Genomic DNA, 27,581 nt, shown 5'->3' on the forward strand with positions numbered 1-27,581 from the left:
AGGCACAAGTTCTCTGCTGGAGAGCAGACATCAAATCCAACCACAAAGCAGGTGATTACTCCAATACCAGTTTTGCCATTATTGTACCAGAGGGTCAGCTTGTCTGGGAGGTCATCACTTAGCTCGCCAGATTCGCGCTGAGAAAGACTTGGTGAGTTTACTCAGTCCTACCTTGGCTTCTCCGTGTAGCTAGCTGTGTCGGATCCTCAGCAGTAAGGATTTGCTGTCTAGTTCTGGTAGGAAGCTAAGAGCAATGGCCAGGGCCTGTATGCTTTGGGGGCCTTTGATACTTTCCCATCCAATAGCTTGCAGGGAGGCCTCTCACACCTGGCCTCAAGACTTTTGTTTAATAGCCCATGGCTTCTGGGAGGAACATTATTCATCCATGGAATATACCCCCATTCACTTTTTTTATTATAATATTAATAAGCTCATAAAACAGAATTTCCATATGGCCTTTTTATATCGCCTTAGTTTAATTGCCCCTCCCTCTTCTCCTTTTCCTCTCCTCTCAGGCTTAGACCTGGTCATGTTTATAATCATTTTCTCTACCCCCATTTCTCATGTCCAGTGTCCTACTGTCCTCCCTTCATTCATTATAATATTTTCCTGTAAATTTCTTATTTTATGTTTATAGCTGAATTAAATTCCATTGTGTTTATTTACCACATTTTCATTATCCATTCATGTATAGATGGACATCTAACCTGATTCTATTTCCATGTCTCGTAAGTAGAGCCACAGGGAACATGGGGTGCAGCTGTCTGTAGAGTACAGTCTTCTGGACATATGCCCAGGCGTGGTACAGCTGGGTCATGTGGCAGTTTCATGTTTAGCCTTTTGCTATCCTGGAGCTTTCTCTGTAGATCTGGCTGCCTCAAAGTTGGTGAGATCCACTTGCCTCTGCCTTCTGAGTTGTACCGCCACACCCAGCTGTCCTAAAACTTGCTTGGTGGACCAGGCTGACCTTGAACTAAAGGCACTACCACCTTCTACACTTTTAGCTTTCTGAGAAACCTCCACACTGGTTTCCATAGTGGCTCTAATCCCTTGCCAACAGTAATGGATCCTGTTCCCCACATCCTTGCCATCATTGTTTTTTGAATAGTAGCCGTTCTAACTGGAGTAAGATGGAGTCTCAGGTTAGTGTTTTTCATTTCCTTATGTCTAATGGTGTTGAGCACTTAAGAGAAAGAACATTTGTATTCTTTCTCTTGAGAGCATCTATTCAGCTCCATAACTTTTTTTTTAAATCAGATTGTTTACTTTCTTGGCTTAGTTTTTTAAATTCCATATATATTTTATACATGAATTCTCTGTCAGATTTTCTCCCGTTACTTTGACTGTTAATTTTCTATTAGAGAATATCTTGATTTCTCTGCAGTGGGACCTTTCTGGGGAAGGCCTTATCCTTAGCAACAAGCTAACACCGTACACATGATAGGTGAGTACTTAGATGCTTAGGCTTAAATTGAACTTTATCTAGACATTAACTGGAAAAAATGCAAAAACTTGTTTCAGGGAGATACAATTCACAATACATTTTAAACCATTTTTGTGTACAGTTTAGTGGTGCATTTTTTAAAAATAGTATTCATTTACTTATTTATTGTGGGAGCAGATGTGTCACAGGTGCTCGTGGAGGTCAGAAGACAGCTTGTGGGGAGTCTGTTCTCTATTGTACTGTGTGGGTCCCAAAGATCAAACTCTGATCATCAGGCTAGGCAGCAAACATCCTTTCCTAGTGCTCTGCCTCACAGCTCCCCATGCTAAATTCTTAACACAGTCTCTATGCAGTTCCCAAAGCTTCCACTGCTCCCAAAGAAGACTTTGAACATATTAAATTGTCATGTCCATTTACTATTTCCAAACTCTGGCAGTTACTAATCTGCTTATGTCTCTCTGAATTTGCCTGCTTTGAAAATTTCATATAAATGGAATGGTATGCTGTATAGCCTGTCTGTCTGGTTTCTTTCACTTAGCATTATTTGTTGGAGGTAATCTGTGTTATAGCAAGTATCAATCAGTACTTCACTCTTTTGACGGCTGAATAATAATAATAAAAAAAGGCTGTTTATATCTGTTGTGTTGCTATAAGCACTGGTATACAAATTTTTGTTTGAATCCTCTGTATTCTTTTGGATGTGTAAGAGCAGAAATGTGAGCATTGAGCTAAATTTGTGCCTAACCTTTGAGGAACTTTTTATCCACGGTGGCTTTATCATCTTATATTTCTACCAGCAATGGAAGAGGATTTCAGTCTCTTTGCATCCTCATCAATACTTGTCATTTTATATATTTATGTGTATGAGTGTTTGCCTGCATTTGCTGCTGTCCTTAGATGCCAGGGAGGGCATTGGGTCCACCATAGCTAGAGTTATGGGTGGCTGTAAGATGTGTTGGCACTGGGAACGGAATCTAGGTTCTCTGCAAGAGCAGCCAATGCTCTTCACACTGAGCCATTACCCCGGCCCCGTTTATTACTGCTGTTGTTTACGGCCACCCTTATGCAGCGCTTTCCCACTGTTGGCATTTCCCGCTAACAGTGATGCTGATCCTCTTCGTGTGTTCGTTTGCCTTTTGTGTATGGTTTTTAGAGCAATGTTTGTTCAAGTTCTTTGCCTGATTTTTAATTATATCTTTTATGTTGGTGATAAAAGTCCTTAATGTATCCCAGATCTGTAGCCATAATAGGCGTATGATTTATAAAAATGCAAGGAATTTTAGAGTAAATTGGATGCATTGTTTCTTTCCATCTAGGTCAGCTACCATCTTGAAATGAGCTTCTTTGAAGTTTATAATGAGAAGATTCACGACCTTCTGGTCTGTAAAGGTGAAAATGGGCAGCGAAAACAACCAGTAAGAGCCAAATCACTTTTACTGCATTTGTTTACTTGTTTATGGGGGAGAGTGGCATGTCTGCCACTGTGTGCATGAGGAAGTCTGGACAGCTTGCTGGAGTCCATTCTCTCCTTCTGCCATGTGGGTTCCAGCGACTGAACTCAGGTCCTTGGGCTTGGTGGCGAGTGCCCTTATCCACTGAGCCATCTCTCAAATGACTTTTTAAATGTGTGTGTGTGTGTGTTGTGTGTGTGTGTGTGTGTGTGTGAAGATAAGAGGACAATCTTACAGAGTCCATTTCTCCTTCCACTGTGGATTCTGGGGATCAGACTCTTTGTCAGGCTTGGGGACAATCACTTTATCTGCTGATCCATCTCACCTGACCTAACTAATTTATCATTTATTTTTATTTCCGTCTGTATAACTGCGTACTTTTGTGGGTTCTCTGGAGAACATGGCTTTGATTTTTTACAAAAATGCTTCCATGTGATAAATGCCTGGGATCTCCAGTTTAACTATGCTGGTATCCAGCAGTATCTGAACATTAGCACAAGTGGGAATTTAACTAGCTAAAGCTTAACTTATTTTTAAATTTTAATCAAGTACCCAGGCATGGAGGAGCAAGCATGATAGATCTCTGAGATCAAGGTTAGCCTGGTCTACAGAGTGGGTTCCAGGACAGCCAGGGCTATGCCCTAACCCATAACACCCTGTCTCAAAAAAAAGTAAATAAATCGTAATGAAATATTATCTAAAGGTTAAAAATAAAATATCTATCCCAGGATTTATTAGAGCATGGCAAACAATGAGGGCTGCTGAGAAGCCAAGGACAATGGCACAGGGTTTTGAACCTACGTAATGTGCTGGCTTTGTGGGAGCCTAGCCAGTTTGGATGTTCACCTTCCTAGAAATGGACGGAGGGGGGAGGACCTAGGACTTACCACAGGGCAGGGAACCCTGACTGCCCTTTGGGCTGGAGAGGGAGGGGGAGAGGAGTGGGGGGAGGGGGAGAAGGGTGGGAGGAGGGGAAGAAGGGTGGGAGGAGGGGGAGGGAAATGGGAGGCTGGGAGGAGGAGGAAATTTGTTTTTTTTTTCTCCTTTTCTCAATAAAAAAAAAGTTAAAAAAAAAGACTGTGTGAGTCAAATATGAAATGTCTAATAGTTTGTAAGCCAAAAGAATCTAAAAGTTTTAAAAATTGTATTCTTCTAGAACAGCTGTTCTCAACATGTGGGTCACAACCCCTTTGTGGGTCAAATAACCCTTTTACAGGGGTCACATATCAGATATCATACATATCAGATATGATTTTACAGTAAAATCAGAGTTTATGAAGTAGCAATGAAAATTATTTTATGGGTGGATATCACCACAACATGATGGATTATTTGCATTTTGAAAATGCATGTTTCGGGCGGTGGTGGCGCACGCCTTTAATCCCAGCACTCGGGAGGCAGAGGCAGGCGGATCTCTGTGAGTTCGAGACCAGCCTGGTCTACAGAGCTAGTTCCAGGACAGGCTCCAAAACCACAGAGAAACCCTGTCTCAAAAAACCAAAAAAAAAAAAAAAGAAGAAAGAAAATGCATGTGTGTGTGTGTGTGTGTGTGTGTCTATGTGTGCATGTGCATGTGTGTCTGCCTGCGTGTGGAGGCCAGAGAAAGCTTCAAATATTATCCTCAGAATATTGTACACCTTCTTTGAGACAGGCTGTTCATTGGTCTAGAGCTCACCAGTTAGGGCAGATTGGCTGCTTAGTGAGCCTCCTGCCTCCACTTCCCCAGTGCTGGGATTATAAGCATGTGTGCCATTGTGACAGACATTTTCTTTTTTTTTTAATTGATTTTTATTGAGCTCTACATTTTTCTCTGCTCCCCCCCTTGCTTCACCCCTCCCCTTCAACCCTCTCCCAAGGTCCCCAGGCTCCCAATTTATTCAGGAGATCTGTGACAGCCATTTCATCTGGGTCACCCGGATTGAATCCCGTCTTTTCCATTATGAGGCAAACACTTTATTGAGTTAGTGCCTTAGCCTCTACTTATTTGATTTTTGTTGTTTTGTTTTGTTTTTTAAGACAGGGTTTCTATGTGTAGCTTTGGTGACTTTCTTAGAACTCGCTCTATAGACCAGGTTGGCTTCCAAATCACAGAGATTCTCCTGCCTCTGCTGTGGGGACTCTATTCCTCCTACCTAACATTTCTAATCCACACTCCCCCTACCCTGAAACATATGACTTTGTGTGACTTACAACAGATGTCACCCCAACATGTGGCTTATGACAGATGGCTGCCCACAAAGTGTTGGTAGGAGGAACAGATATATGAAAGACACAGAGACATATGATAATACCAGGAGGGCAACTCAGTGAATACTGAATCCACCCCCGTTTATTTTCCATATGCTTATATATCCCAATAAAAAAAGGGGGGGAAAGACTTCTTTTTTAAAAAAAATATTTATTTATTTATTTATTATGTATACAATATTCTTTCTGCGTTATGCCTGCAGGCCAGAAGAGGGCACCAGACCCCATTACAGATGGTTGTGAGCCACCATGTGGTTGCTGGGAATTGAACTTAGGACCTTTGGAAGAGCAGGCAATGCTCTTAACCTCTGAGCCATCTCTCCAGCCTGAAAGACTTCTTTTGAAAAAATGACACAGAAGACATTCAGAACAGTTACTTCCTTTAATACTCGAGACGTCAAGCCACATTTCCTGAGTTAAGCATTCTGATGTTTTGGGCAGGATAAGCAGCAAACACACCCTAGACCAAGTATTCTATAGGCAGCCACTCCCTATGACAAACCTCCTATAGGCTTGAATTCTCTAACATTTAGTCAGGGCGGAGCCGATCCACCTCTACGGGCCATCTACTGTCCAAAACACCAAGTAACCACACCCTAGGTCAGGAAATCTTGTTTGTGGCTCTACCTGTTGTCAGCAACTTTGGTAGAGAGCTCAAACTCTCTGATCTTTAGTCAAGGTGGAGCAGGACTCATATCTGTGGGTCCCCACACTCTGCCTCCTGAGTGCTGGGACTAAAGGCATGTGCCACCACCTCCTGGCTTATTTGATGTTTTGTAGATCATCTGTGAAACAGATTTCAGCTAAAATAACAAAACAAAACTGTAGTTAGAATTGGAGTTTTAATTTTATGAAGGCCCTCTCAACACAAGAAATGAAAATCTAAAATCACTTTCTTTGCCCAATGTTATGATGTTTACCATTGATAACATTGAGAAACTTAAAATGGCATTTTTTCAATGATTTCTATGCATTTTTAAATTTCTGAATTAAGTTTAAAATATAAGTGAAAATTTTAATATCTGAAGTTTATAATGAATTTGTTTTAGAGAGACTTAAAAGCATATATAATAGCTACTGCAGAATTTAACTTAAGAATAAAAAGTAAGACATAAACAGGCTGTATATTATGCGACTTACAAATATTTCTGGTGTTGATGTTTCTTAGTGTCCTAGAGATTTTGTCAGAACCTTTGTATTTCTTTCTGAATAGAGTAGAGATAAATCTCTATCTCAAACTTGATATAAAAAAAGATTCAGCAAAAAATAGTTTCCATGAATTTGAAAAAGAACAAGGGGTATAAATAGAAGGGTTTGGAGGGAAGAAAGGGACAGGGAAATGGTTTAATTATAATCTTAAATAATAAAAGAAATATTTTTAAAAGAAGAAAACATAAATTTCAAAAATAGTTGATATCTTTCCACTGGAACAAATAGTAACCTCATAGATTAAAAATAACAACACAACAGTAGTTAATATTTGTTAATTTTTCAAAAATGTAGATTCAAATTAAAGAGTAAATAAAAAAGATTCAGAATTGTATTTCCTACTAAATATTTGTTCCACCCTTAAAGATGTAATGTTCCTTTCTCCAGCTGAGAGTGAGGGAGCATCCTGTTTCTGGACCGTACGTTGAAGCTCTGTCGATGTAAGTGTCTGCTCAGGCAGTGCGAGGGGAGGGGAAGCAGATGACTGGAGAGCATGCTTGCCCATGAGCCTTATCACACTGCGGTTGCCATCCCAGCTTTGAAACCTGCTGTCCATTTGCTTTTCTCCCCTCGAACTCCCAGTATCTTTCAAAATATCTGTAGGTGTCTGATATGGTATTGCTATAATCTGAGTATTAAATGCAGATTCCCTTCTTGTTCTCATCTTTCCCCCATCAGCTTAGGATCTTTGTGTTCCAATTTAGGCTGAGTGAAGAGTTTTACACCTGCCAACAGTAATTCCCTCTCTTTTGGCTTGTTCTTTTTGTTAAGGAAAAGAAAAGTGGTTCAATATACATTCAGCTCTGTTGAGTAACTGAATTGTGTTGGATGTGCGAACCCACATCCATGCATGTGTGTTGTGCATGCCCATATGCAGTGGAATATTATAATGTTAAGATTCCAATGTGCTTTACTGGGGAAAAAAATCATAATTCCTGGTAAAATTTAAGGCATTACCATATCTGTCTTTTTAGAAATTATTAAAGAAAAATTAGTATAATAATGTTTGTGAATTAGTTTATTATGATTGTTAAAGAGTCATTAATCAAAGATTGTTAATTTATCAGAACATGAGTAAAATCAGTAAAATTGTTTTTGTCTTTTTAAAAAAAATAGGAATGTTGTCAGTTCTTACTCTGATATTCAGGTAAGATTGATTATATTTTATCTCTTTTTAACTAGACAGAGCATGATCATAAACATTTATGAGACAATTTCTTCTAAATTGTCATGAGCGAAAGGAAAATCTTGTGAACTGAATCTGCTTGTTAAGCTTTAACCAAACTAGTTGATTTTCTCAATTAAAACACTGAACATCAGTGTCACTTTAGAAGACGAGAAAAAGCTTCCTAAGGGCATTATTTTCCGGTACAGATTTCCATGAAGGAAACAAGCAGAACAAAAATAAAAAAAATAAAAAAGAGGAGGCAAAGGCCTTGCAAATTGTTAGAAGATAAACAGTAATTTCTTTTTATAAATTAATTAAGCATTTGCGGAAGTTACAAACATACATAAGAATCAACTGTACTTTCTTTTTTTTGTTACTTAATTTTTTTTCGAATAAATCACAGTAGTCTTGCCTGGCCTGCATCTTTCTTCTCAGAGTTGGCTGGAACTGGGGAATAAGCAACGAGCAACGGCGGCTACTGGCATGAACGATAAAAGCTCCCGGTCCCACTCAGTTTTCACCCTGGTGATGACCCAGACCAAGGTACTTTTATTGTAATCTAATTGCATTTTTTCATTAAAATATAATTGCATTGTTTACCCCTTCCCTTTCCTTCCTTCAGTCCCTCCCATGTTATCCCCACCTTGCTCTTTCTCAGATTCATGACCTCTTTTCCTTTGTTATTACATGCCTACACACACACACACACACACACACACACACTCCATTTGTAAGTATATGATTTCAGAGCTGACCACTTGGTACTGGATAACCTCTTATGGGTCTTATCCCTGAAGACTAATTCTCCCCTTCTCAGCCTTCCTTAGTTGCCTAGAGTTCTTTGTCTAAGGGTAGAGTCTCATGAGGTTTCTCCTTTCCACCTTAGTGTGTCTCTTGGTATTGTCCCTGCTCAGGTCTTATTTAGGCAACTACATTATTGAGGTATAATGGGTGAAGAGTTCCTGCCATTTTTAGGAGACAAAAATCTCACAACAGGTCTCCTTGTTCTCTGACTTACAATCTTCCTGTCCCCTTTTCCACAATGTCCCCTCAGCCTTAAGTGCAGGAGTGTTGTACACGTACCTGTTGGGGCTGAACACCCTGTGACCTGTTGTTCTCTGCATTTTGACCAGTTGTAGTTTTCTGTAAGGGTCTCTCACAAAGAGAAGCTTCTCTGATGAAAAGTGGGAGCTACACTTACCGTGCAGCTCAGGCTAAGTGTTTAGAATGTCGTGAGGAACTATGCTAGCTTAGTGAAGTGGCCGTAGTAGCGTCTCCTCTAAGATCCATGACCTCATTGTCCCTGGGTCACTGGCTGGCTTTCTAGGCATGATTTCCCCCGTTGAGTGGGCCTTCTTAGATAGCTTTGGCTACCACCAAAATATGAGTGCCACTATTGATTGCACGCATTCTGGTCATAGTCATGGTTCATAGGTGTCATAGCTGGGTAGGACTCTGTTGCTTCCCTCCTTGGCATCTTTCAAGACTGTGAGAATCCTTGGGAGGAGGCTTTCAGGTCACTTTGGGTTAAGATCCAGAGTCCTGCGTCTGTCCAAAGGGCAGAGCAAAGTATTTTGCTGCAGGTGGCTGCATTTGTTCTGTGTGTTTCTTACTTACTTCTGTAAGTCTAAAAATAGAAGTATCGTATAAGTGTAAAGAGATTTTAGAGAATTTCACATAACTTTACATTTGCTGTTTTTAATCAAAAGCACATTATTAATAATTTATGATTATCAGTAATCTATATCAGTAATAGACGACTAACAATTTATGTTATCATTGATAAAAACTTAGCAATATATGACAATATATAGTAATTTTAGAACACTTGGGAAAACATTAGAAAATAAAAGGTGGTTTTAAGGCTAGGGAGGTAAGTCAGTGTGTAAAGGGCTTGAGACGCAAGCATGTTAAAACGTTGGGCACAATAGCACAGATTTACAGTCCCAGCCCTGGAGAGGCACAGACAGACAGACCCCCTAGCTCGTTGCCCAGACAGCCTGAACTGTGTGGTAGACTTCAGGGTAAGGAGGGGATGGACAGTTCTAAAGAGAAACACCTGAGGTTAATCTCCATGTGCATGAGTACACACATTCATGAACACTCACACACATGCACTCACACACATATACACACAAACACAGAAAAAGAATAATAAGAAATAACCCATAGATTCCACTCCTCAAGTCTCTGTAAGCATTTTGTTATATGATCTTTCAGTTAACTATAATCACAATCAAATTTCATAAAACTTAATTTTTTTTTGTTGTTTTTTTTTTTTGTTTTTTGAGACAGGGTTTCTCTGTGGCTTTGGAGCCTGTCCTGGAACTAGCTCTGTAGACCAGACTGGTCTCGAACTCACAGAGATCCGCCTGCCTCTGCCTCCCGAGTGCTGGGATTAAAGGCATGCGCCACCATAGCCCAGCTCACAAAACTTTTTAACACTCACATGCCATAGAAATTCTTTGTAGAGATAATTTTTAAAGTTTTACAATATTCCACTATTATAATTGTTTGATTTTTCTCTGCCGTTAAATATACCGATCATTTATATATCGATTTAAAATGTTTTGCTATTATTCTTTTGAGATAAGCAACAAATGAAATAAGCAAGATTTTTCTTTTTCTTTTTTAACCCCCAAGGCAGGGTCTCTCTGTGTAGCCCTGGCTGTTTTGGAACTTGCTCTGTAGACCAGGCTGGCCTCAAACTCTAATAGTTCCACCTGCCTCCCAAGTGCTGGAATTAAAGGTGTGTGCCACCACCACCTGACTAAACAACATTTTTCTATTCCTAGGGCAAAGTTTTTCGGCCCAACAAACTTCTTCGCCAACACAATAATCCAAATCAGACCAAATCAAACCAAACTAGAAAAAGCCCAGGCTTAATGGATGCTAGCACTCCCAGGTGTCCTTCCAGTTGGAGAGGGGAAGGAGAATCAGAAAGACCACGAGCTCAGTCTCTGAGGGGCAGTTTAAATAGCCCGTGGGAGTGGTCTTAAGACTCTCTGGGGAGGGGTCACCACCGTTTGGTGGGCTTTCTCGGAGGTGGAGTCTGGACTGAGGCAACTTGTAGCTACTACTATGTGTACTACGTACGGTCCTGTAGCGCCTATACTATGTGTACTACGGTACTATGCCTGTAGCTTATCACCTGCAATATAGGAGGTTTGCTAGTTGGGCAAGCAGCTGGAGACTAACACACACACACACACACACACACACACACACACACACACACACATAGAGACAGAGAGACAATGCTCAGAGCAGTTACAAGCACAGGAAAACAAGCTGTTTACTCCAGCAGTCAAGGGGTCACAGGAAATTCAGGGTCTGGGGGTCCATAGTCCCTAATAGCAACTCCCAGGGGAGGGACCTGGGATGGGAAGTTTCACCCCAAACATTCCAGAATGGATGCCATGGGCTACGGTAAAGCCTGAACCCAAACACCTAGTTGTTTGCTTAAGATACTTAAGTGGTTAAGGCTTTTGCTCTTTTTAAAGTAAGTTCTTTTATATATTTGTTGCAATCTAAGCTCTACTCAATGTGTTCTTTTTAGTAGACTTCATGGCTATGTATGCATTGTTACATAGTAAGAGATGGGTTTGTTTTTTGTTTTTTAATTTATTTATGTTTTATGTCTGTGTGGGCTGCTTGCATACCCACATGTCAGAAGAGGACATCAGATCCTGTTATAGATGGTTGTGAGCCACCATGTGGTTACTGGGAATTGAACTTCTGGATCTGTTCTGAATCTCTGGAAGAGCAGCCAGTGCTCTTAGCTGCTGAGCCATCTCTCCAGCCCAGAGATGGTTTTAAAAATAAATAATTTATAACTTGAGTAACTTTGCCCTTTAAAGACTTATGTTGATGGCAAGCTATTAAAAGAGTCTTGCTTTATTTTCCTTTGATGTTATTATAGACAGAATTCGTGGAAGGGGAAGAGCATGACCACAGAATCACAAGCCGCATAAACCTCATAGATTTGGCAGGCAGCGAGCGCTGCTCTGCTGCCCACACGAGTGGGGAGCGATTGAAGGTAAGAAGGGCGCTGGTCACTCATTCTCCCTGCCTCTTGTACGGTGGGGTCTGAGTTGCTGAGGCTGACCATCAACTCCTTTGCACAGTGACCCTCCTACCTCAGGCTCCATCATAGCTGGGACCACAGGTGGGCCCTACCTTTTCCCTTAGTCTTGCCATGATGGTGAAACTTATTTTGAGGGCATTATTTTTAGGAGAGTGTAACTTGAATATACTTAACAACAAAAAGCAAAGTATCTTTATCTTTACTTTTTAGATTGCAGTAGGTCGCATACTTCATTGTGATTACTTTTCACAGAAAATTAATAATTTTGAGTCATAAAAATGTTGATAGTTTATGGAAGAAAGTATTTACTCAGTAATTGTATGAGGAGTGAGGTATTTTATGGTATAGATCTGTTGCTGAAATGTTAAGAAAAATAACTATTTTTAACCGTACTACAGGAAGGTGTAAGCATTAACAAGTCCTTGCTGACTCTGGGAAAGGTCATATCTGCGCTCTCCGAGCAAGCAAATGGAAAAAGGGTTTTTATTCCATATCGTGAATCTGTTCTTACATGGCAAGTATCTTTCAAAACATAAGTAATGGGGTTTGTTTTGTTTTTGGTGTATGTCTGTGGTGTATGCATGTTTGCACACTTACGTGGCATGAGTGCTTGCCTGCGTGTGTGCATGTGGAGGCCAGAGGTCAAATTCAGAGTCTCCTCTGTCCTCTCTCTGCCTGATTCTTTAGAAAGATCTCTCACTGAATCTGGAACTCGGTGTTCTGGTTTGAATAGCTGGCTAGTCTCTGGAGTCTTCTGCTTCTCCAGGACTGGGAGTATGGGGTGTATCTTAGTCACTGTTCTACTGCTGTGATAAAACACCACGGCCAAGGCAATCTAGAAAAACACATCTAATTGCAGACCTGCTTGGAGTTTCAGAGAGTGAGTCCATGACCATGGTGAGGAGAAAGGCAGCAGAGGCAGACTTGGAGCTGGAGCAGTAGCTGAGAGCTTGCTTCTGCTTCATAACCATGAAGCGGAAGGGGTGGGAGAAGGCCACAGAGGAGAGGAGAGTGGGGGTGGGGGGAGCGCTAACTCAGTGGCTCAAGCCACCAAAGTGTGTTCAACCTTCTTTTTTTTGGCTATTTTGAGATAGGGTTTGTCTGTGTAACTAACTGCCCTAGCTGTCCTGAAACTTGCTCTGTAGAGCAGACTGGCCTCAAACTCGCAGAGATATATGCCTGCCTCTGCCTCCCTAGTGCTGGGATTAAAGATGTGTGCCACCACCTCCCATCTGTGCCCAGCTTTTCTGTGAGTTCTGGGGACCAGAGCTCAGGTCCTCATGCTTGCACAAGTACTTTACCCACTGACCCATCTCCTCAGCTCCTGAAAAATAAATAACAGTGTAAGATATAGTGGGTGGGGATGGTGGTAGAGTGCTTGCTGGTGTGCACAAAGTCTTGCAGGACTGTTGCAGGAGGTTGCTTGTTTATTTCCTGACTGCCTAGCACTAAGACCTGAAATAACCACACAGAAACTATATTAATTAAATCACTACTTGGTCCATTAGTTCTAGCTTCTTATTGGCTAACTCTTGCATCTTAATTTAGCCCATTTCTATTCATCTGTGTATCGCCACGTGGCTGTGGCTTACCTGGTAAAGTTCTGGCGTCTATCTCTGATGGGGCCACATGGCTTCTCAGTGACTCCTCCTTCTTTCTCCCAGCATTCAGTTTAGTTTTCCCCACCTACTTCTCTCTATTCTGCTCTGTGCAGGCCTAAGACAGCTTCTTTACTAACCAATGGTAGTCACAGCATACAGAGGGGAATCCCACATAACAGGAAGTTTTAGGTTCAGACCCCAGCAATGCCAAACACACACCCACCCACACCCACTCACCCACCCACACACACACAGTAGATAGACTTTTCTTTTGGGCTGCCAGCTCACAAGAAAATGACCAGAGGCTTATTATTAATTTTGAAAGCTTGGCCTTAGCTTAGGCTTGTTTCTAGCTCTTATAACTTAAATTAACCCATATTTTTTTAATCTTAATATTTTTTAATCTTCCACATATTCATTACCTCATCTTAATTTTACCCATCCTGTTTCCTCAGTGTCTGGCTGGCAACTCTGCCTTTCTTCCCTGATCTCTCTGTGCAGAAGTCCCTGCTATTCCTCCTGCCTAGCTATTGCCCATTTAGCTTTTTATTAAACCAGTTACTGTGACACATTTTCACACAGTGTAAAGAAACTTTCTACACATTTCTCCCTTTGTGTCTAAATAATAAGGTTTAACTCTAACAATAAGAGAGAGAGAGAGAGAAAGAAAAGGATGGTGGACTGATTTCATGTTTTGGCTTAGAGGAGAATTATGAATTCTAGAAACAATCTACCTGGAATGTCTTCAGAGATGATTGTAAAGCTCTCTGCTTATGCTTGTTAGTACTTCAAATGTATGACAGAACATTTGCTCTGTGTATAAAGTGAAATTGAATAATTTTGTTTGCCTAGCACTTAACAGCTAGCACATAGCTCTTCCGAGTTTTTATGAGTGTTCATTTTACTTCTGAAACATCATTGTCCCGGTATGAATTTAATGTTCAACTTCTAATAAACATTAATATAGATAAGATAGCCTGTAGCATATAATGATTTTTCTTGAAAATTTTCTACTTGATGGTGTGAAAAATGATAAATATTCAAGAAAAATGACTTCTTGTTTTGGGGGATTTTTTTTAAATCTGATTTTGTGTGTGTGCATGTTGCAGTATGCATGTGGAGGCCTTACATAGGAGGTTACTCAGTCAGGATGATTCCTCTAGCTCCACCATTTACATGAATATTTCATAATTTCATTTTTCTCACCAGCTGACTAATATTCCATTGTGTAAATGTATCACATTTTCATTGTCATCTAGGCTGCTTCCAATTTCTGACTATTAAGAACAAAGCAGCAGTGACCATGGGTGAGCAAGCACCTATGGTAGGGTGGGGCATCCTTTGGGTGCATGTCCAAGAGTGGTACAGTGGGATCTTGAGGTAGATCTGTTCCAGCTTCCTGAGGAACCACCATGTGTGGAAACTCCTTCAGCCAATAGTCTTTAAGATACCAGCCCACTTGGGTGTGGTCTCCTATACTAAAATGCAGCTGTAAAACTTGTACAAGGTGTGTGTGTGTGCTCCCTCCCTCTCCCTATCCCCCTGTCTCTGTGCTGCTGGATTCAGTTCCTGTTCCCCTCCTGTGCAGAGGACTGTGACCTGTGAGTCTAGCCCTAAATAAAGAACCCTTTATTATACTCAGTTCTGGGCTAGTGTGGGACTACTTTATAGCATCCATCTTCACCGCCACAGTAATTTTCATAGAGACTGTACAAGTTTATAGTCCCACCTGCAGGAAATAAATGTTTCTCTTTTCTTGCACCCTTGACAGTGTGTGCTGTGCTTTCATTTGTTTTGTTGGTCCTGGCCACTCCAACTGAAGTAATACGAAATCTCAAAGTAGTCTTCCTTCATTTGCATTTATTTCCCTGATGTCTAAGGATGTTGAACATTTAAGTCTTTCTCAGCCACTTGTGCTTCATCTTGTGAGAACCTTGCTTAGTTCTGTATCTCATTTTTAAATTGGGTTATTTGTTTTCTCGATACTCAGTTTTTTGAGTTCTTTACATATTTTGGATATTAGCCCTCTGTCGGGTATAGGCTGCCACTTTGTCAGAATGAGTGTCCTTTGCAGTACAGAAGCTTCTCACCTGTGTGAGATCCCGTTTATGTGTTGTTGTTCTCAGTGCCTGTGCTAATGGTGTCCTGTTCAGAAGGTCCTTTCCTGGGCCCATGAGTTCTCATGGTGTCCTGTTCAGAAGGTCCCTTCCTAGGCCCATGAGTTCTCATGGTGTCCTGTTCAGAAGGTCCTTTCCCGGGCCCATGAGTTCTCATGGTGTCCTGTTCAGAAGGTCCCTTCCTAGGCCCATGAGTTCTCATGGTGTCCTGTTCAGAAGGTCCTTTCCTGGGCCCGTGAGTTCTCATGGTGTCCTGTTCAGAAGGTCCTTTCCTGGGCCCGTGAGTTCTCATGGTGTCCTGCTCAGAAGGTCCCTTCCTAGGCCCATGAGTTCTAATGGTGTCCTGCTCAGAAGGTCCTTTCTTGGGCCCGTGAGTTCTCATGGTGTCCTGTTCAGAAGGTCCTTTCCTGGGCCCATGAGTTCTAATGGTGTCCTGTTCAGAAGGTCCTTTCCCGGGCCCGTGAGTTCTCATGGTGTCCTGTTCAGAAGGTCCTTTCCCGGGCCCATGAGTTCGAGCCTATTCCCCACTTCATCTTCTGTCACAATCAGGGTATCTGATTTTGTATTGAGGTACTTGAACCATTTGGACTTGAGTTTTGTGCAGAGTGATAGGTATGGATCTATTTGCATTCTCCTGCACACAGACATCCATGTGACCAGCATCATTTGTTGAAGGTGCTGTCTTTTCTCCAGTGTGAATATTTGTATTCTTTGTCAAAATTCAGGTGTATAGAATTATGTCTGGATCTTCAGTTCTATTCTGTTGATCAATGTGTTTATTTTATGCTAATACCATGTTGTTTTTATTACTATAGCTTGTAATACAACTTGAAATCTGGGATGACAATACTTTCAGAAATTCTTGTTTTATTCAGGATTGTTTTAGTTATTCTGTTTTTTTTTTATTTGTTCTTGTGTTTTTTGCTGTTGTTTTGGGGTTGGGTTTGTGTGTGTGTTTCCATATGAAGTAGAAGATTGTTTTCTTAATTTCTGTTAAGAAGTGTGTTGAAATTTTGATGGATGTTACATTGAATTTATAAGTTGCTGTTGGTAGGATGGCCATTTTCACAATATTAATCCTACCAATACATGCACATTAGAGATCTTTCTATCTTCTTCAATTTATTTCTTTAATGTCTTAACGTTTGTATTATACAAGTCTTTCACTTGCTTTATTAAATACATGATATTTTCAGTTTGCTAACTCAAGTGGAGGAGGCTTGGTGTTCAACTGGGCAAGAACCACATCTACAACAGCAGTAGTGTATCTTTATAATTGGTGTATTGTTGCTCTTCTATGTTTATTTAGGTTTTCTTCTCATCAGACAGCTCTCTCTTTGTTCTAGAATAGACTATGTAGCCCAGGATGGCCTTGAACCCATGGCAGTCCTTCTGCATCAGCCTTCCAAGTGGCTCACACCATGCCCAGCTTTTCATGCTAAATTATAATGTTATTTCTGTCTTGAAACTTAAAAGGGAGAATAGGGTTTTTAAAAAAAATGACTTGAGAAGCTAGGAATAGTGAAATTCATTCTGTGATAATAAAGATATATTGAGTATTATAGTCTCTTTTACACACAGTACAGTACGGGATGTTTATATGTTAAGTCATCATTTTCAGCATGTATTGGGAACTAACTCCTGCAGGTTATGATGGCACTGGGTGTACAGAGATGATAAAGACACACAGTCTCCTTGCTGTACGAAATCACATCTAAAGGGAAACATCTTACTAAAGAATGTTGGATCATGCATGAAGCCTATAAACAGTTTATTACTTTATGAAGCAATATAGAAGAAATAAGAGAAGCCAGAAGCATGGGTCAGGCATGGTAGTGGTCCATGCCTTTAATCCCAGAACTTGGTGGGCCGAGGCAGGCAGATCTCCGGCAGATCTCTGTGGATTGGAGGCCAACCTGGAATAGCAAGTTTCAGCCTAGCTGCATAGTGAGATTCTGTCTCAAAAAAAATTTAAAAAGAAATGAGAAGAAACTGTAAGAGAAAACAATGTATTTATGAGATGTAAGAGGCTTTAATGGTGTGTGAGTTGAGAGTCAGTATTGTGTTGTGTGCTCTTGTCATTGGTTTGGGTTTTCTAGACAGTTTCTGCTCTAGGTGGTTATAGAAGAAAAGTCTAATTGTGCTGTTTTCCCTTCTCCTTAAAGGCTTTTAAAAGAAAGCCTGGGTGGGAATTCCAAAACAGCAATGATTGCTACCATCAGTCCTGCTGCCAGCAACATCGAGGAAACACTAAGCACACTTAGATACGCCACCCAAGCCCGCCTGATAGTCAATATCGCCAAAGTCAACGAAGATATGAATGCAAAGTTAATCAGAGGTGAGCATTAACTGAAATACTATTCACGATTTGCACAGACATGTCTGTGCACACTGTATATGCGTCTGTGTGTGGATGCACATGTGTTGGCATGCTGTGTTATGGAAGCCCCAGGCTAATGTTGGCAGTCTCCCTAGGTTGCTCGCCAGATTTCATATTGAGATCGTGTCTCCCACTTGACCCCAAGCTCCCCAGTTTGTCTAAGCTAACTAGCCAGCTTGCTTTGGGGAGTCCCCTGTCACTGCCTTGCAAGTAGAGTGGGTTACAGACAGGCTGGTACACCCACCCAGCATGTACATGGGTGCTATCCCCATTCTCAGGAATGCACAAGAAGCATTTTACCAAGGGAGCCATCTCTGCAGTCCCATTTTCTCAATTACAAAAGATATCATTCTGCAATTTAGATTTATTAAATTTCTAATTCCAATCTTAATGTATATGGTTTTTAAGAAAACTATTTTTTCCACACCTATTTGCTCATACATTCCAGTTGTAAACCCGACAGTGATGGAGGAAGGTGGCATACAGTGAGAAAAAGAGGAGGCCGAGAGGGAAGTCATAGCAAAGGCTGAGGAAGGGGAGGGGGGTAGCAAGCAGAAGCAGCCTTTTCCAGAGGTGGTTGTTCATCACGTGTCTCTTTATGAATCTTCAGAACTGAAAGCAGAAATTGAGAAGTTAAAAGCTGCTCAGAGAAACAACCGGAATATTGACCCTGAACGGTATAGACTCTGCCGACAAGAGATAACATCCTTGCGGATGAAGCTGCATCAGCAGGAGAGAGACATGGCAGAGCTGCAAAGGTGAGTGCCCCCGGAGCCATGGAATGTGTTCCTGCAGACTGGACCGCGGGGGGGGGGGGGGGGGGGGGGGGGGGCAAAGGCAAAGACCATTGGATCTCTCTCCACCTCCTTTAGAAGGGAGCAGCTTGTTTGCAGTGGTCTTTTGTTTGTTTGTTTGTTTTCCTTTTCTGTTTTTTGAGATAGGATTTCTCTGTGTAACAACCCTAACTGTCCTGGAACTCTCTGTGTAGACCAGGCTGGCCTCGAACTCACAGAGATCTGCCTGCCTCTGCCTCCCAACTGCTGGGAGTAAGGGCATGCACCACCACTGCCTGGCCAGTTGTCCTTTTGAAATACTAGTATTCCGCAAGCTTCAAAGATGTTCTTTTGATTTTGATTTTACGTAAATGAATGTTTTAACTTCAATATTTTCTTTTTTTGGAAAGAGTATGGAAAGAAAAGTTCGAACAAGCTGAGAAAAGAAAACTTCAAGAGACAAAGGAGTTACAGGTATCATTTCAATTTCCTAAACTAATTTGAAGTAGAAAAAGTACACCTGTAAATTTCATTTTTTATCTTTATCATATAATAACTCTGTACAGAGAAATACGTAAAGATAGTTAACATAAAGAATTGTTAGAGACCAAGGGCTAAAGCTGAGAGGTTTAAAAATGCCAACCACAAGGGCACTGTTGCTTTCTCCAGTTGGGATCCGCGCCTTTTCCAGGAATCAGACCTGTGTCTGCCCCACCTAAGCAGCCTTCCCGCACAGGCTCTGTCCGGGTGGCCAGACCAGTGCTGTCTCCTGGGACACTGGCACGGCAGCCAAGTTCACGGTGCTGGGGCTGCCACAGTTGGTGTGGCTGGTGTGTCAGGAGCCCGTCCGCCAGGCAGCAGCTCTTATCCTACTCCGTTCTGGTTGTGCCCTGTCTGAGGCATAGGGCTCTTCTCTTTGACTGTTGCCTGCCTTATCCTCTCCACCACGGAGGCTCTAAGGGATCACCAGCTGTCCCTGTGGCTGGTATGTGCTGAGCTTTAGAACTAAAACAAAAGAATCAGGATGGGGGGAGCATTTAGATCTAGGTTGTGATTGCATAGAGCCTCCAAATGCAGGAACTGTAGTCATGTGCCACTACACCCAAGTGAACTTTTCCTGTTCCTGTGGGTTCTTCTAGTAAAAACATGAAAGATAGATTGGAAGAAGGAAGGGCCAGTGTTTGGAAAGACAGGCATTAGGAGCTGCTGGTGTAGTTAAGGCAAGAGATAGGGAGAACTTGGAGCGAGGGCAGTGGTGGTAATGGAGGAGGTGTTCAGGAGACAGAGTGTGGAGAAAAGGATTGTTGTCTTTATTTTCATTTCTTAAGTATGTGTATATATATCTTAAATAAGTGCATATATTACATATATATGTAATATGGCGTGCATGCCATAGCAGTCATTTGGAGGTCAGAGGGCAATTGTGTGGAGGTGATTCTCTCCCTCCATCCTTCCAATCTGGCTTGGGTTCTGGAGAGTCTGAGCTGGGGTCAGGTTTGTACAGCAGCACCTTTATGGAGCCGTGTCACCAGGCCTGGGATAACTGATTTCAGATGTTGGGATAGTAGAAGTGGAAGTCAAGAGCATTCCCACGTTTTAGAAATGTAGGTATTGTAGGCCACTAAAGTGTGGGGTGGGGGAGCAGAGGACAGTTGATTGGACAATAACTAGAAGAAGAATAGAGCCACACATAGGACTCTGAAAATGAGAATTGTCTGGGGTCAATGGAGAATTAACGAGAAAGATACCCATTGTTGATTCCTACCTACACACACACACACACACACACACACACTCAGAGTTATTTGGGAATGGCCAGGACATCTTAATAGAAGAGACAGGATTTTCCTGGTGTGGTGGTCCATGCCTCTAATTCCAACATTTTGAGACTGGGCAGGAGGATCCTGAGTTTGAAACCAGCTTGGAGTACACAGTTACAGCCTGAATTACACAAGAAAAAAAACAAAACAACAAAAGCGGGGAGATTTGAGGTTGGGTAAGATTTTTTTCAGGTGAAACCAAAGTGTTGTAGAAGGGAAAGCACAAGAGAGGAGAAGAGGCCAAGGGGTTTAGACGGCGTCATAAGTAAATATGGAAAGGAGAGACACTGGTTTACTGCGGTCTTGGTTTTCAGGCTAAGCAATTTAGTCTTTACTCTTTAGGAAGTGAAAAGCTCTTGGAAGTATTTGACAGGGAGTTGAGGAATTTCCTGGTGTAGGAATATGAAACAAGGGAAATAGCCAACAGGGCACTCTAGAAGCTGCTTCAGGGATTCTGGTGAGTTGATTTAAGGTGGAGCTGATGAAATTGAGCAGAACTGGTCCCCTCTAAGGTGGCACAGAATCAAGCTGGTAGTGATGGGTTGGTGTGACTGTGAAGAAAGAGCTACAGAGTTTAGGAGTGTGATGGTGACAGGCACAGCGAGCAGTATGTGCGTGCACACGCTCTTACACACACTTGTGTATGAGTGCGTATGTGTATGCTCGGGACTAAAAGCAGGGCACTTCACATGCATGTACTCTACCACTGGACTTCAATCTCAGTGAACCTGTTATGTGCTAAAACTCTATCAAAAGTGACTCTAATATTTAACATAGACCCTTCTTTCAGGAGAGTTTAATAATTTCATGCTGTAGTTAAGATTTTCTTTTCACTTCTACCAGAAAGCAGGAGTTACGTTTCAAATGGATAACCATCTGCCAAACCTTGTTAACCTCAATGAAGACCCACAGTTGTCAGAGATGCTACTCTACATGGTGAAAGAAGGCATCACTACAGTTGGGAAGTATAAGCCAGACTCAAGCCACGACATCCAGTTATCCGGAGTGCTGATTGCGGATGACCACTGGTATGTCAGTCTCCTGCAATGGGGTCTTGTTCACGGGGCGTTGTCTACATAAGGCATTCGCTCCTATTGATTCTTCTCAATACTTCTCCAACCTCCGCCACCCACCCCACCTTTGGTTTTCTTGAGACAGAGTTTCTCTGTGTAGCCTGGCTGTCGTGGAACTTACTCTGCTGTAGACCAGGCTGGCCTTAAGCTCAGAGATTCCCTTGCATCTGCCTTCTGAGTGCTGGGATTAAAGGCATGCACCACCATGCCTCTCACCCTCTCTTTAAGAGAGGAAAGACTTAGTGAATGTGTTTAAAGACAACAGATGAGTTGCTTTCACTGTAAGGTTCAGCGTGATGCACTGTGGTACTTGATCTGCCAATTAAAGGGTACTTTCTGTTCTTAGAATTAGAATGGGATGCGTGAAGTAAATTATCTGTCTTATATGGAAGACTTTTTGGTTGGATTGATAAATTAAATTTTTTTGTTTTATGTGAGTTTATTATATATATATAATATATATTGCTGGGATAATTCTGTTTGTGAACATTTTTGACTTTATGTTGTATTTTTAAGTTTTATCCATTTCAAGATTCTTATTTTCACTGGTGTGAAGTATTCCATTATCTGAATTTATCTTGGATCATTGCAGTTTATTTTATTTTATTTTTTATTTTTTTTTTTTAGTTTTTCGAGACAGGGTTTCACTGTGGTTTTGGAGCCTGTCCTGGAACTAGCTCTTGTAGACCAGGCTGGCCTCGAACTCACAGAGATCCGCCCGCCTCTGCCTCCCAAGTGCTGGGATTAAAGGCGTGCGCCACCACCGCCCGGCTTTGCAGTTTATTTTATTAACAGACATTTGAGCTTTTACCATTTTGCTCTCATAATATTCCCTTAAGTATTACCAGTCAAATGGGTGGGTCATTTTGCACTGCTGGAAGAGAAATTCATAGGCATGGAAAAGGTTTTCTTGTGCAGGCCTTGGTAGCAGTGAGCACAGCAGCAGGCCGTGCGGTGGTGGGGTGGCAGCAGGTGGCACCCATAGTCTTAGGGCTCCCATTTAGGATTCAGATGGTGGGACCCTGACCTCTACGAGTATTACAGATCTGTGTAGTCCTAGCCCTTGGCCACAGCTGTCATTGCAGCTTCTGGGCAGACCTAGGTATTGGGATTCCCTAGCCCTTGACAGTGGCCACTGTTAGTGACTCCCACGCCTGGGGTGTCTGAACCTCCTGATTCTTTTCCAGCCACCAGGGTCTGCAGCATCACTGGCTCTTTACAGTCTGGTTTCCTTCTCCAGCCTTAGAACTCCAGAGTCCCCTATCTCTATCCCTTTTTAGACAGTTGTGGACGGGTGTCTGGACCAATCACAATAGACCTTCATGTGAGTATTTGTGTTTGCACCAATCACAGAGAGGCTTCTGTAGCACCACTCAGCTCTGTAGGTCAGAAGGAGAAAGGCTCCCTACCTGGCTTAGAAGGAAATGATTGCTGAAGTTCACCAAGGTTTTGGCTAAGGCTGCAGTTTCAAGAGTGTCTTAGTCACAGTTCTGTTGTTGTGATGAAACACCTTGACCAAGGCAACTTATAAAAGGAAGCACTTGAGGTCTTGCCTACAGTTACAGAGCATCGGGCATCACGGCCGGGGGCATGGCGTCTGCCTGCTGTAGCTTAGAGCTTTCTTCTTGATTCACAGGCAGCAGGCTAAGAGAGGGGACCAGACTGAGTCTTGTGTGGTCTTTTAGAACCTCAAAGCCCTCTCCCAGGGACACACCTCCCCCTAATTCTTCCTAAACAGTCCACCATCAGGGAACCAAACATTCAAATACATGAGCCTATAAGGCATCATTCTCATTCAGACACCACAAGGAGCGATAGCAGTCAGCTGTAATCATCAAGTAGTTTTATCAGTGTCTGTGGCGTGTCCACAATGGCTGGTGCTAACATAGGATATGGTCTGGCTGGTTTAGACTGACGGTCCTTTTGCTTAAGGCAGCCAGGGTGACAAAGGGGATTCCAGTAGCTGCTAATTAATCATACTGCCCTGTCCCCTAGCATCTTTGCTTATTACAGGAGGATGAACATCAGGAATGCTAGGATAAGGCCTTAAAAAACTCATCATTAACACCAGTAGTGATCCTATCTGTGCTTTTATATGATTAACACTGTCCTAGGCCCCCAGGGAATGGGGCTTGCCCTTGGTGCTTTCCCAGGTATGCTTGTGACTCCTGACTCAATGGTAGTTTGTCCAGGACAGGTCCCTGAATGGTAAACCCCACTGACCCAAAGGGTCTGCGGGGAAACTGGTAGGAACTAGGGAGTTCTGAGCTATGAGAACATACATGCTATTTAAATAGGATGACATTTTCATTATGCTATGGTAAATATTTTAAAATTTAAAAAGCATGTCTAGAGATACGAGGCTCTGGGAAATGTGCATGTTCAATCCTACCAAGTGCTTTCAGATTGTTGTCCAAAATTATTATCCATTTTTATCACCATTGTTCCTGAAAATATCGTTACTACTCCACATCATCAGCACTTCATGCTGTCAGATTTTTAGTTTGTAAATTTAGTGAACACAAAGTAGCATCTCACTGATTCATTTTGCATGTTTCTGGTTAATGGTGTTGTGCCTCTTTTACTTGCCTGTCTATGTATGTCCTCTCTCGGTTTTTCTTAATAATTTTCAGGCATTCTTTACATATTCTGGGTTCTAGTATTTTGTAGTTTTATGTATTGCAAGCATCTTTTTTTCCCTAGTATGAGTCATATTTATTGTTATGTTATATTGATTAAAATTCTTTGTTTTAGTGCCTAGCATTAATTTTTTACTTTATATGATTGCCAATTTCATATTTTGTTTAAAAAAAGAATGATTCATCTAGACCCAGTGGCACAAACCACCTGTACTTTCTTTGAAGACTGAGGCAGGAGAATTACAAACGCAAGGCCAGTCTGGGCTTCAAAATGAGTTCAAGGACAACCTGGGGCCTTAGTGAGACCCTATCTCAAAAGAAAAAGTGAAAAAGAGGGAGGGCTGAAGGTATTAACTCAGTGGTAGAATTCTTGCATAAGATCCAGGGTTCTATCCCAAGTAACACACACAGTGACATCATACAGATGTTTTCCTTGCTTTTCCTATAGATTTTTGAAGTTCTGTGTGAGCTAGAGATCAAAACTAATTTCTGTATGAGTAATCATAGAGAATCCAGTTCTTGTGAACCTTATACTGAGTGTTTTATTGTTTCTCTTGTGACTATTTATAGAAACATGGGACTGTTCTAACACTGTATGGCTCTGACAACTCGAGTTTCATGATGAGCCCTTTAATTTGGTAGGGCATGTAAGTTTTTCAGGCTTTTTTGCTATACTGGTAATTATTTTATGTAACAAATAAGTACGGCATCATTTCATCAGTGGCAAAGATGCAGAACTATGCCAAAGAACGAAGAGCCCAGTGGGGCCCGGGGGGACCCAGGAAGTCTGTCACTCGCCTTGAGCTCTCTCCTGCCCATTTAGTAGACTAGTCAGCGTGTGTGTGTCTCACTCACTGGACCATGGTGCTCAGGAGGAGAACTGCGTTCATGTCTGTCTTCACCATGGGCTCAGTGAGTGAAGACTTCGGTGCTCATTCAGTCCCACATCAAGGACCAGATGAGCGCTGCGTGCTTGATGGGAGGAATTCGCTTCGAACCTCAGGGACTGGCCTGCAGGATGAGGTGTGTGGGGTGGTGTTGATAAGGAAGAGGAGGCCCTGCCCTGATGAAGGACTCAGGGAAAGGAAGATGCCAATCTGGTTGTCTACAGAAACAGGTTCATGTGGAGGATAGTGGCCTGTGAAGGAGACTGGCGTCCGGGACTCTGACGGCTGTCTGCTGACCTCTGCTGGCAGAGTAGATGGAAGTAAGAGAGGGAAGACAGACTGCTTAAAATTATCTGGTTTAAACAGTCTCCTGACGGGAGAGACACACCCCCAGCAGTGAGCTCTTTTGCTCAGATGTGTTTTGGGGGGATGTTTTAATTCAACATTATTCCCTAATTTCAAATATTGGAGCCTAATCAATGCTAAAGGTCTTGAGAGAGGACTTGGCTTTTGCTGTAGTTTTTTTAAAATAATGTATTGATTTTTATTTTATGTGCATTGCTGTTTGGCCTACATGTATGTCTGTGTGAGAGTGTCAGATCTCTGAGTTACAGACAGGTGTGAGCTGCCACGTGGGTGCCATCCCCTTGCTGTGGTTTTCTGCTTCCGTCTGTGAAATTTCCTATTTTCTGACCAAGAACGTCTCCCTAGTGTGTGTGACATTTGTAACTGCTCCCTCCCATCTCCCCGTCAAGGTCTGTTTAGTTAGATGGCTAAGGGTGTGCTTTTGTCTCCCTGCTTTCCTCCTGAGCAATACGGCACTCCTCCATTAGGAACGCCCATTTATAGCACCAGTGATGTACTCAGTTGCAAAACCAGAAGCTTAGAAAAATAAGTACACATAAAAACGCTCTCTCAGAGTAACCGTTATCAATATTTGATTGGGTTTTTTCCCTTTGAACTTTTTTTTGTGTATGTTTTTCATTTTTAGGGAAGGTTTGTTTTAGTGTTTTTTTCCCACCAGAAATTAATCAAAATATAATGAAACTTCCTCCTACACTGGCAGATACAATTGCTAAGGGTACTGGTGTTTTGTTTTGTTTTTCACCAACTTCAGAGTATATCTAGAGGAAAAATAAAATAATTAAAAATTACTATTGCTATAAATTGGTATGAATTTATTACCAAAGAGATAATCTAAGCAGATTTATCCTCTCTTATATTTTCTTTTTAGCATATCCTGTAATTATGATGATGCACTTTTTATTTTAACAGTACCATCAGAAATTTTGGAGGAACAGTGAGTATTGTCCCAGCTGGAGAAGCGAAGACATATGTAAACGGGATGCACATTTCGGAGCCCACAGTATTACATCATGTAAGTCGACAGGGGCTACAGTTGGTGTTCATGTTTTCTCCCCCTAAGTCACGACACTCATCTACACCCGTGTTTTCTCCGAGTCATTAATCTGAATTGAGAACTTTTCCATTTCAAGAGTTCTTCTGTTGATTGATTCATTGTACAAAGAGAAGTTCCAGTGGTGTGAACAGGATTCACCGTTGACACCATCATCATGTGTCCTGTGAAGACCTGGGCTTAGGAATCACGGGGGGGGGGGGGGTGGAGGCTGAAATCCTCACTCTGTCTGTCCCCAGGCTGTGACCTTTGTCAAGTTACCAAACTAGATGATTGAATAATACCACCTAGTTAGGATGCTTTTGGAGTGCTATTAACAGCTATCTCAGGAGACCTGGCTTAAACTGCTGCAGGCAAACCCACAAATATGGTTATTTTCCATGAATTCTACTTTTCAGGGATAGTGGAAAATTAAATTAAAAATAATTCATGTAAAAAAAATAATAATTCATGTATAATTTTACGCCATTGCTTGCAAAAAGTAGGTACTTAGTGTCAGCGGTTATTAGAAAAGTCTGGGTGTTTAGCTCCCTCTTTCCAATATCGGAATGATATGGCTCAGGAGTTGTTGTGGGATGTGAATGAGATGTTTATCATATATGCAATTGTAAATTATTTAACAATATTTGACATATGAAAAATATTTAACAAATGTGATGGTTGCTATGATTTTAATGTCTATCATCAATAATACTGTGTCATCTTGAATTGTGTAGCTAAACACTAAAACTATATCTCACATAGAAAACCATTGTCAATATTTTATTGTTTTCTCAATTTTTTTATTTTTAGGAAAAGTTTGTAATTTTTTCATTTAGACTCACTTTAAATCGTACATTTTTCCTGTGTTTCAGGGTGATCGGGTGATTCTTGGTGGAGATCACTATTTTAGATTTAATCACCCAGTGGAAGTCCAGAAAGGGCTAAGACCGTTAAGTAGACAAACTCTCACAAGCGAAGGTCCAAAAGATTTTGAGTTTGCCAAAAATGAGTTACTTATGGCACAGAGATCACAGTAAGTGTTATCGCTGATGCAAAGTGTGTGTGTGTGTGTGTGTGTGTGTGTACGCGAGGAAAGTGTGTGTCAGAGTTAACTGTTCATAGGACACAGCCTAGTTCAGAGACCCTGACATACTGTACAGAATAAAGTGGGAAAGCAGCCATGTCCTAAGTCAGTGGATTGTCAAGTACAGAGCATGCAGAAGGCCAGCCTGGGATCTGTCTCGGAAAGAGTCTATCATGAGTTAAAATGGAATCAGGGCATTGTT

The 27,581-nt window shown here is 41.7% G+C and overlaps 1 protein-coding gene across 1 annotated transcript in view; it reads left to right on the forward strand.

Annotated features, from left to right (window-relative positions):
- The window catches only part of Kif14 (kinesin family member 14), a 72,221-nt gene that overhangs the window by 8,827 nt on the left and 35,813 nt on the right, over positions 1–27,581 (forward strand). The window contains exons 5-16 of the mRNA XM_041648535.1: positions 2,761–2,859; positions 6,739–6,791; positions 7,468–7,498; positions 7,955–8,062; positions 11,442–11,558; positions 12,005–12,120; positions 17,490–17,662; positions 18,315–18,462; positions 18,888–18,951; positions 21,141–21,325; positions 26,172–26,274; positions 27,168–27,328. Coding sequence (XP_041504469.1) covers positions 2,761–2,859; positions 6,739–6,791; positions 7,468–7,498; positions 7,955–8,062; positions 11,442–11,558; positions 12,005–12,120; positions 17,490–17,662; positions 18,315–18,462; positions 18,888–18,951; positions 21,141–21,325; positions 26,172–26,274; positions 27,168–27,328 — 1,358 coding nt within the window. The remainder of the gene's footprint in view (positions 1–2,760; positions 2,860–6,738; positions 6,792–7,467; positions 7,499–7,954; positions 8,063–11,441; positions 11,559–12,004; positions 12,121–17,489; positions 17,663–18,314; positions 18,463–18,887; positions 18,952–21,140; positions 21,326–26,171; positions 26,275–27,167; positions 27,329–27,581) is intronic.

The sequence above is a fragment of the Microtus oregoni genome, unplaced genomic scaffold, assembly GCF_018167655.1.
Source record: "Microtus oregoni isolate MIOR12 unplaced genomic scaffold, Mior012 000003F_ref0000135, whole genome shotgun sequence".
Taxonomy (NCBI): Eukaryota; Metazoa; Chordata; class Mammalia; order Rodentia; family Cricetidae; genus Microtus; species Microtus oregoni.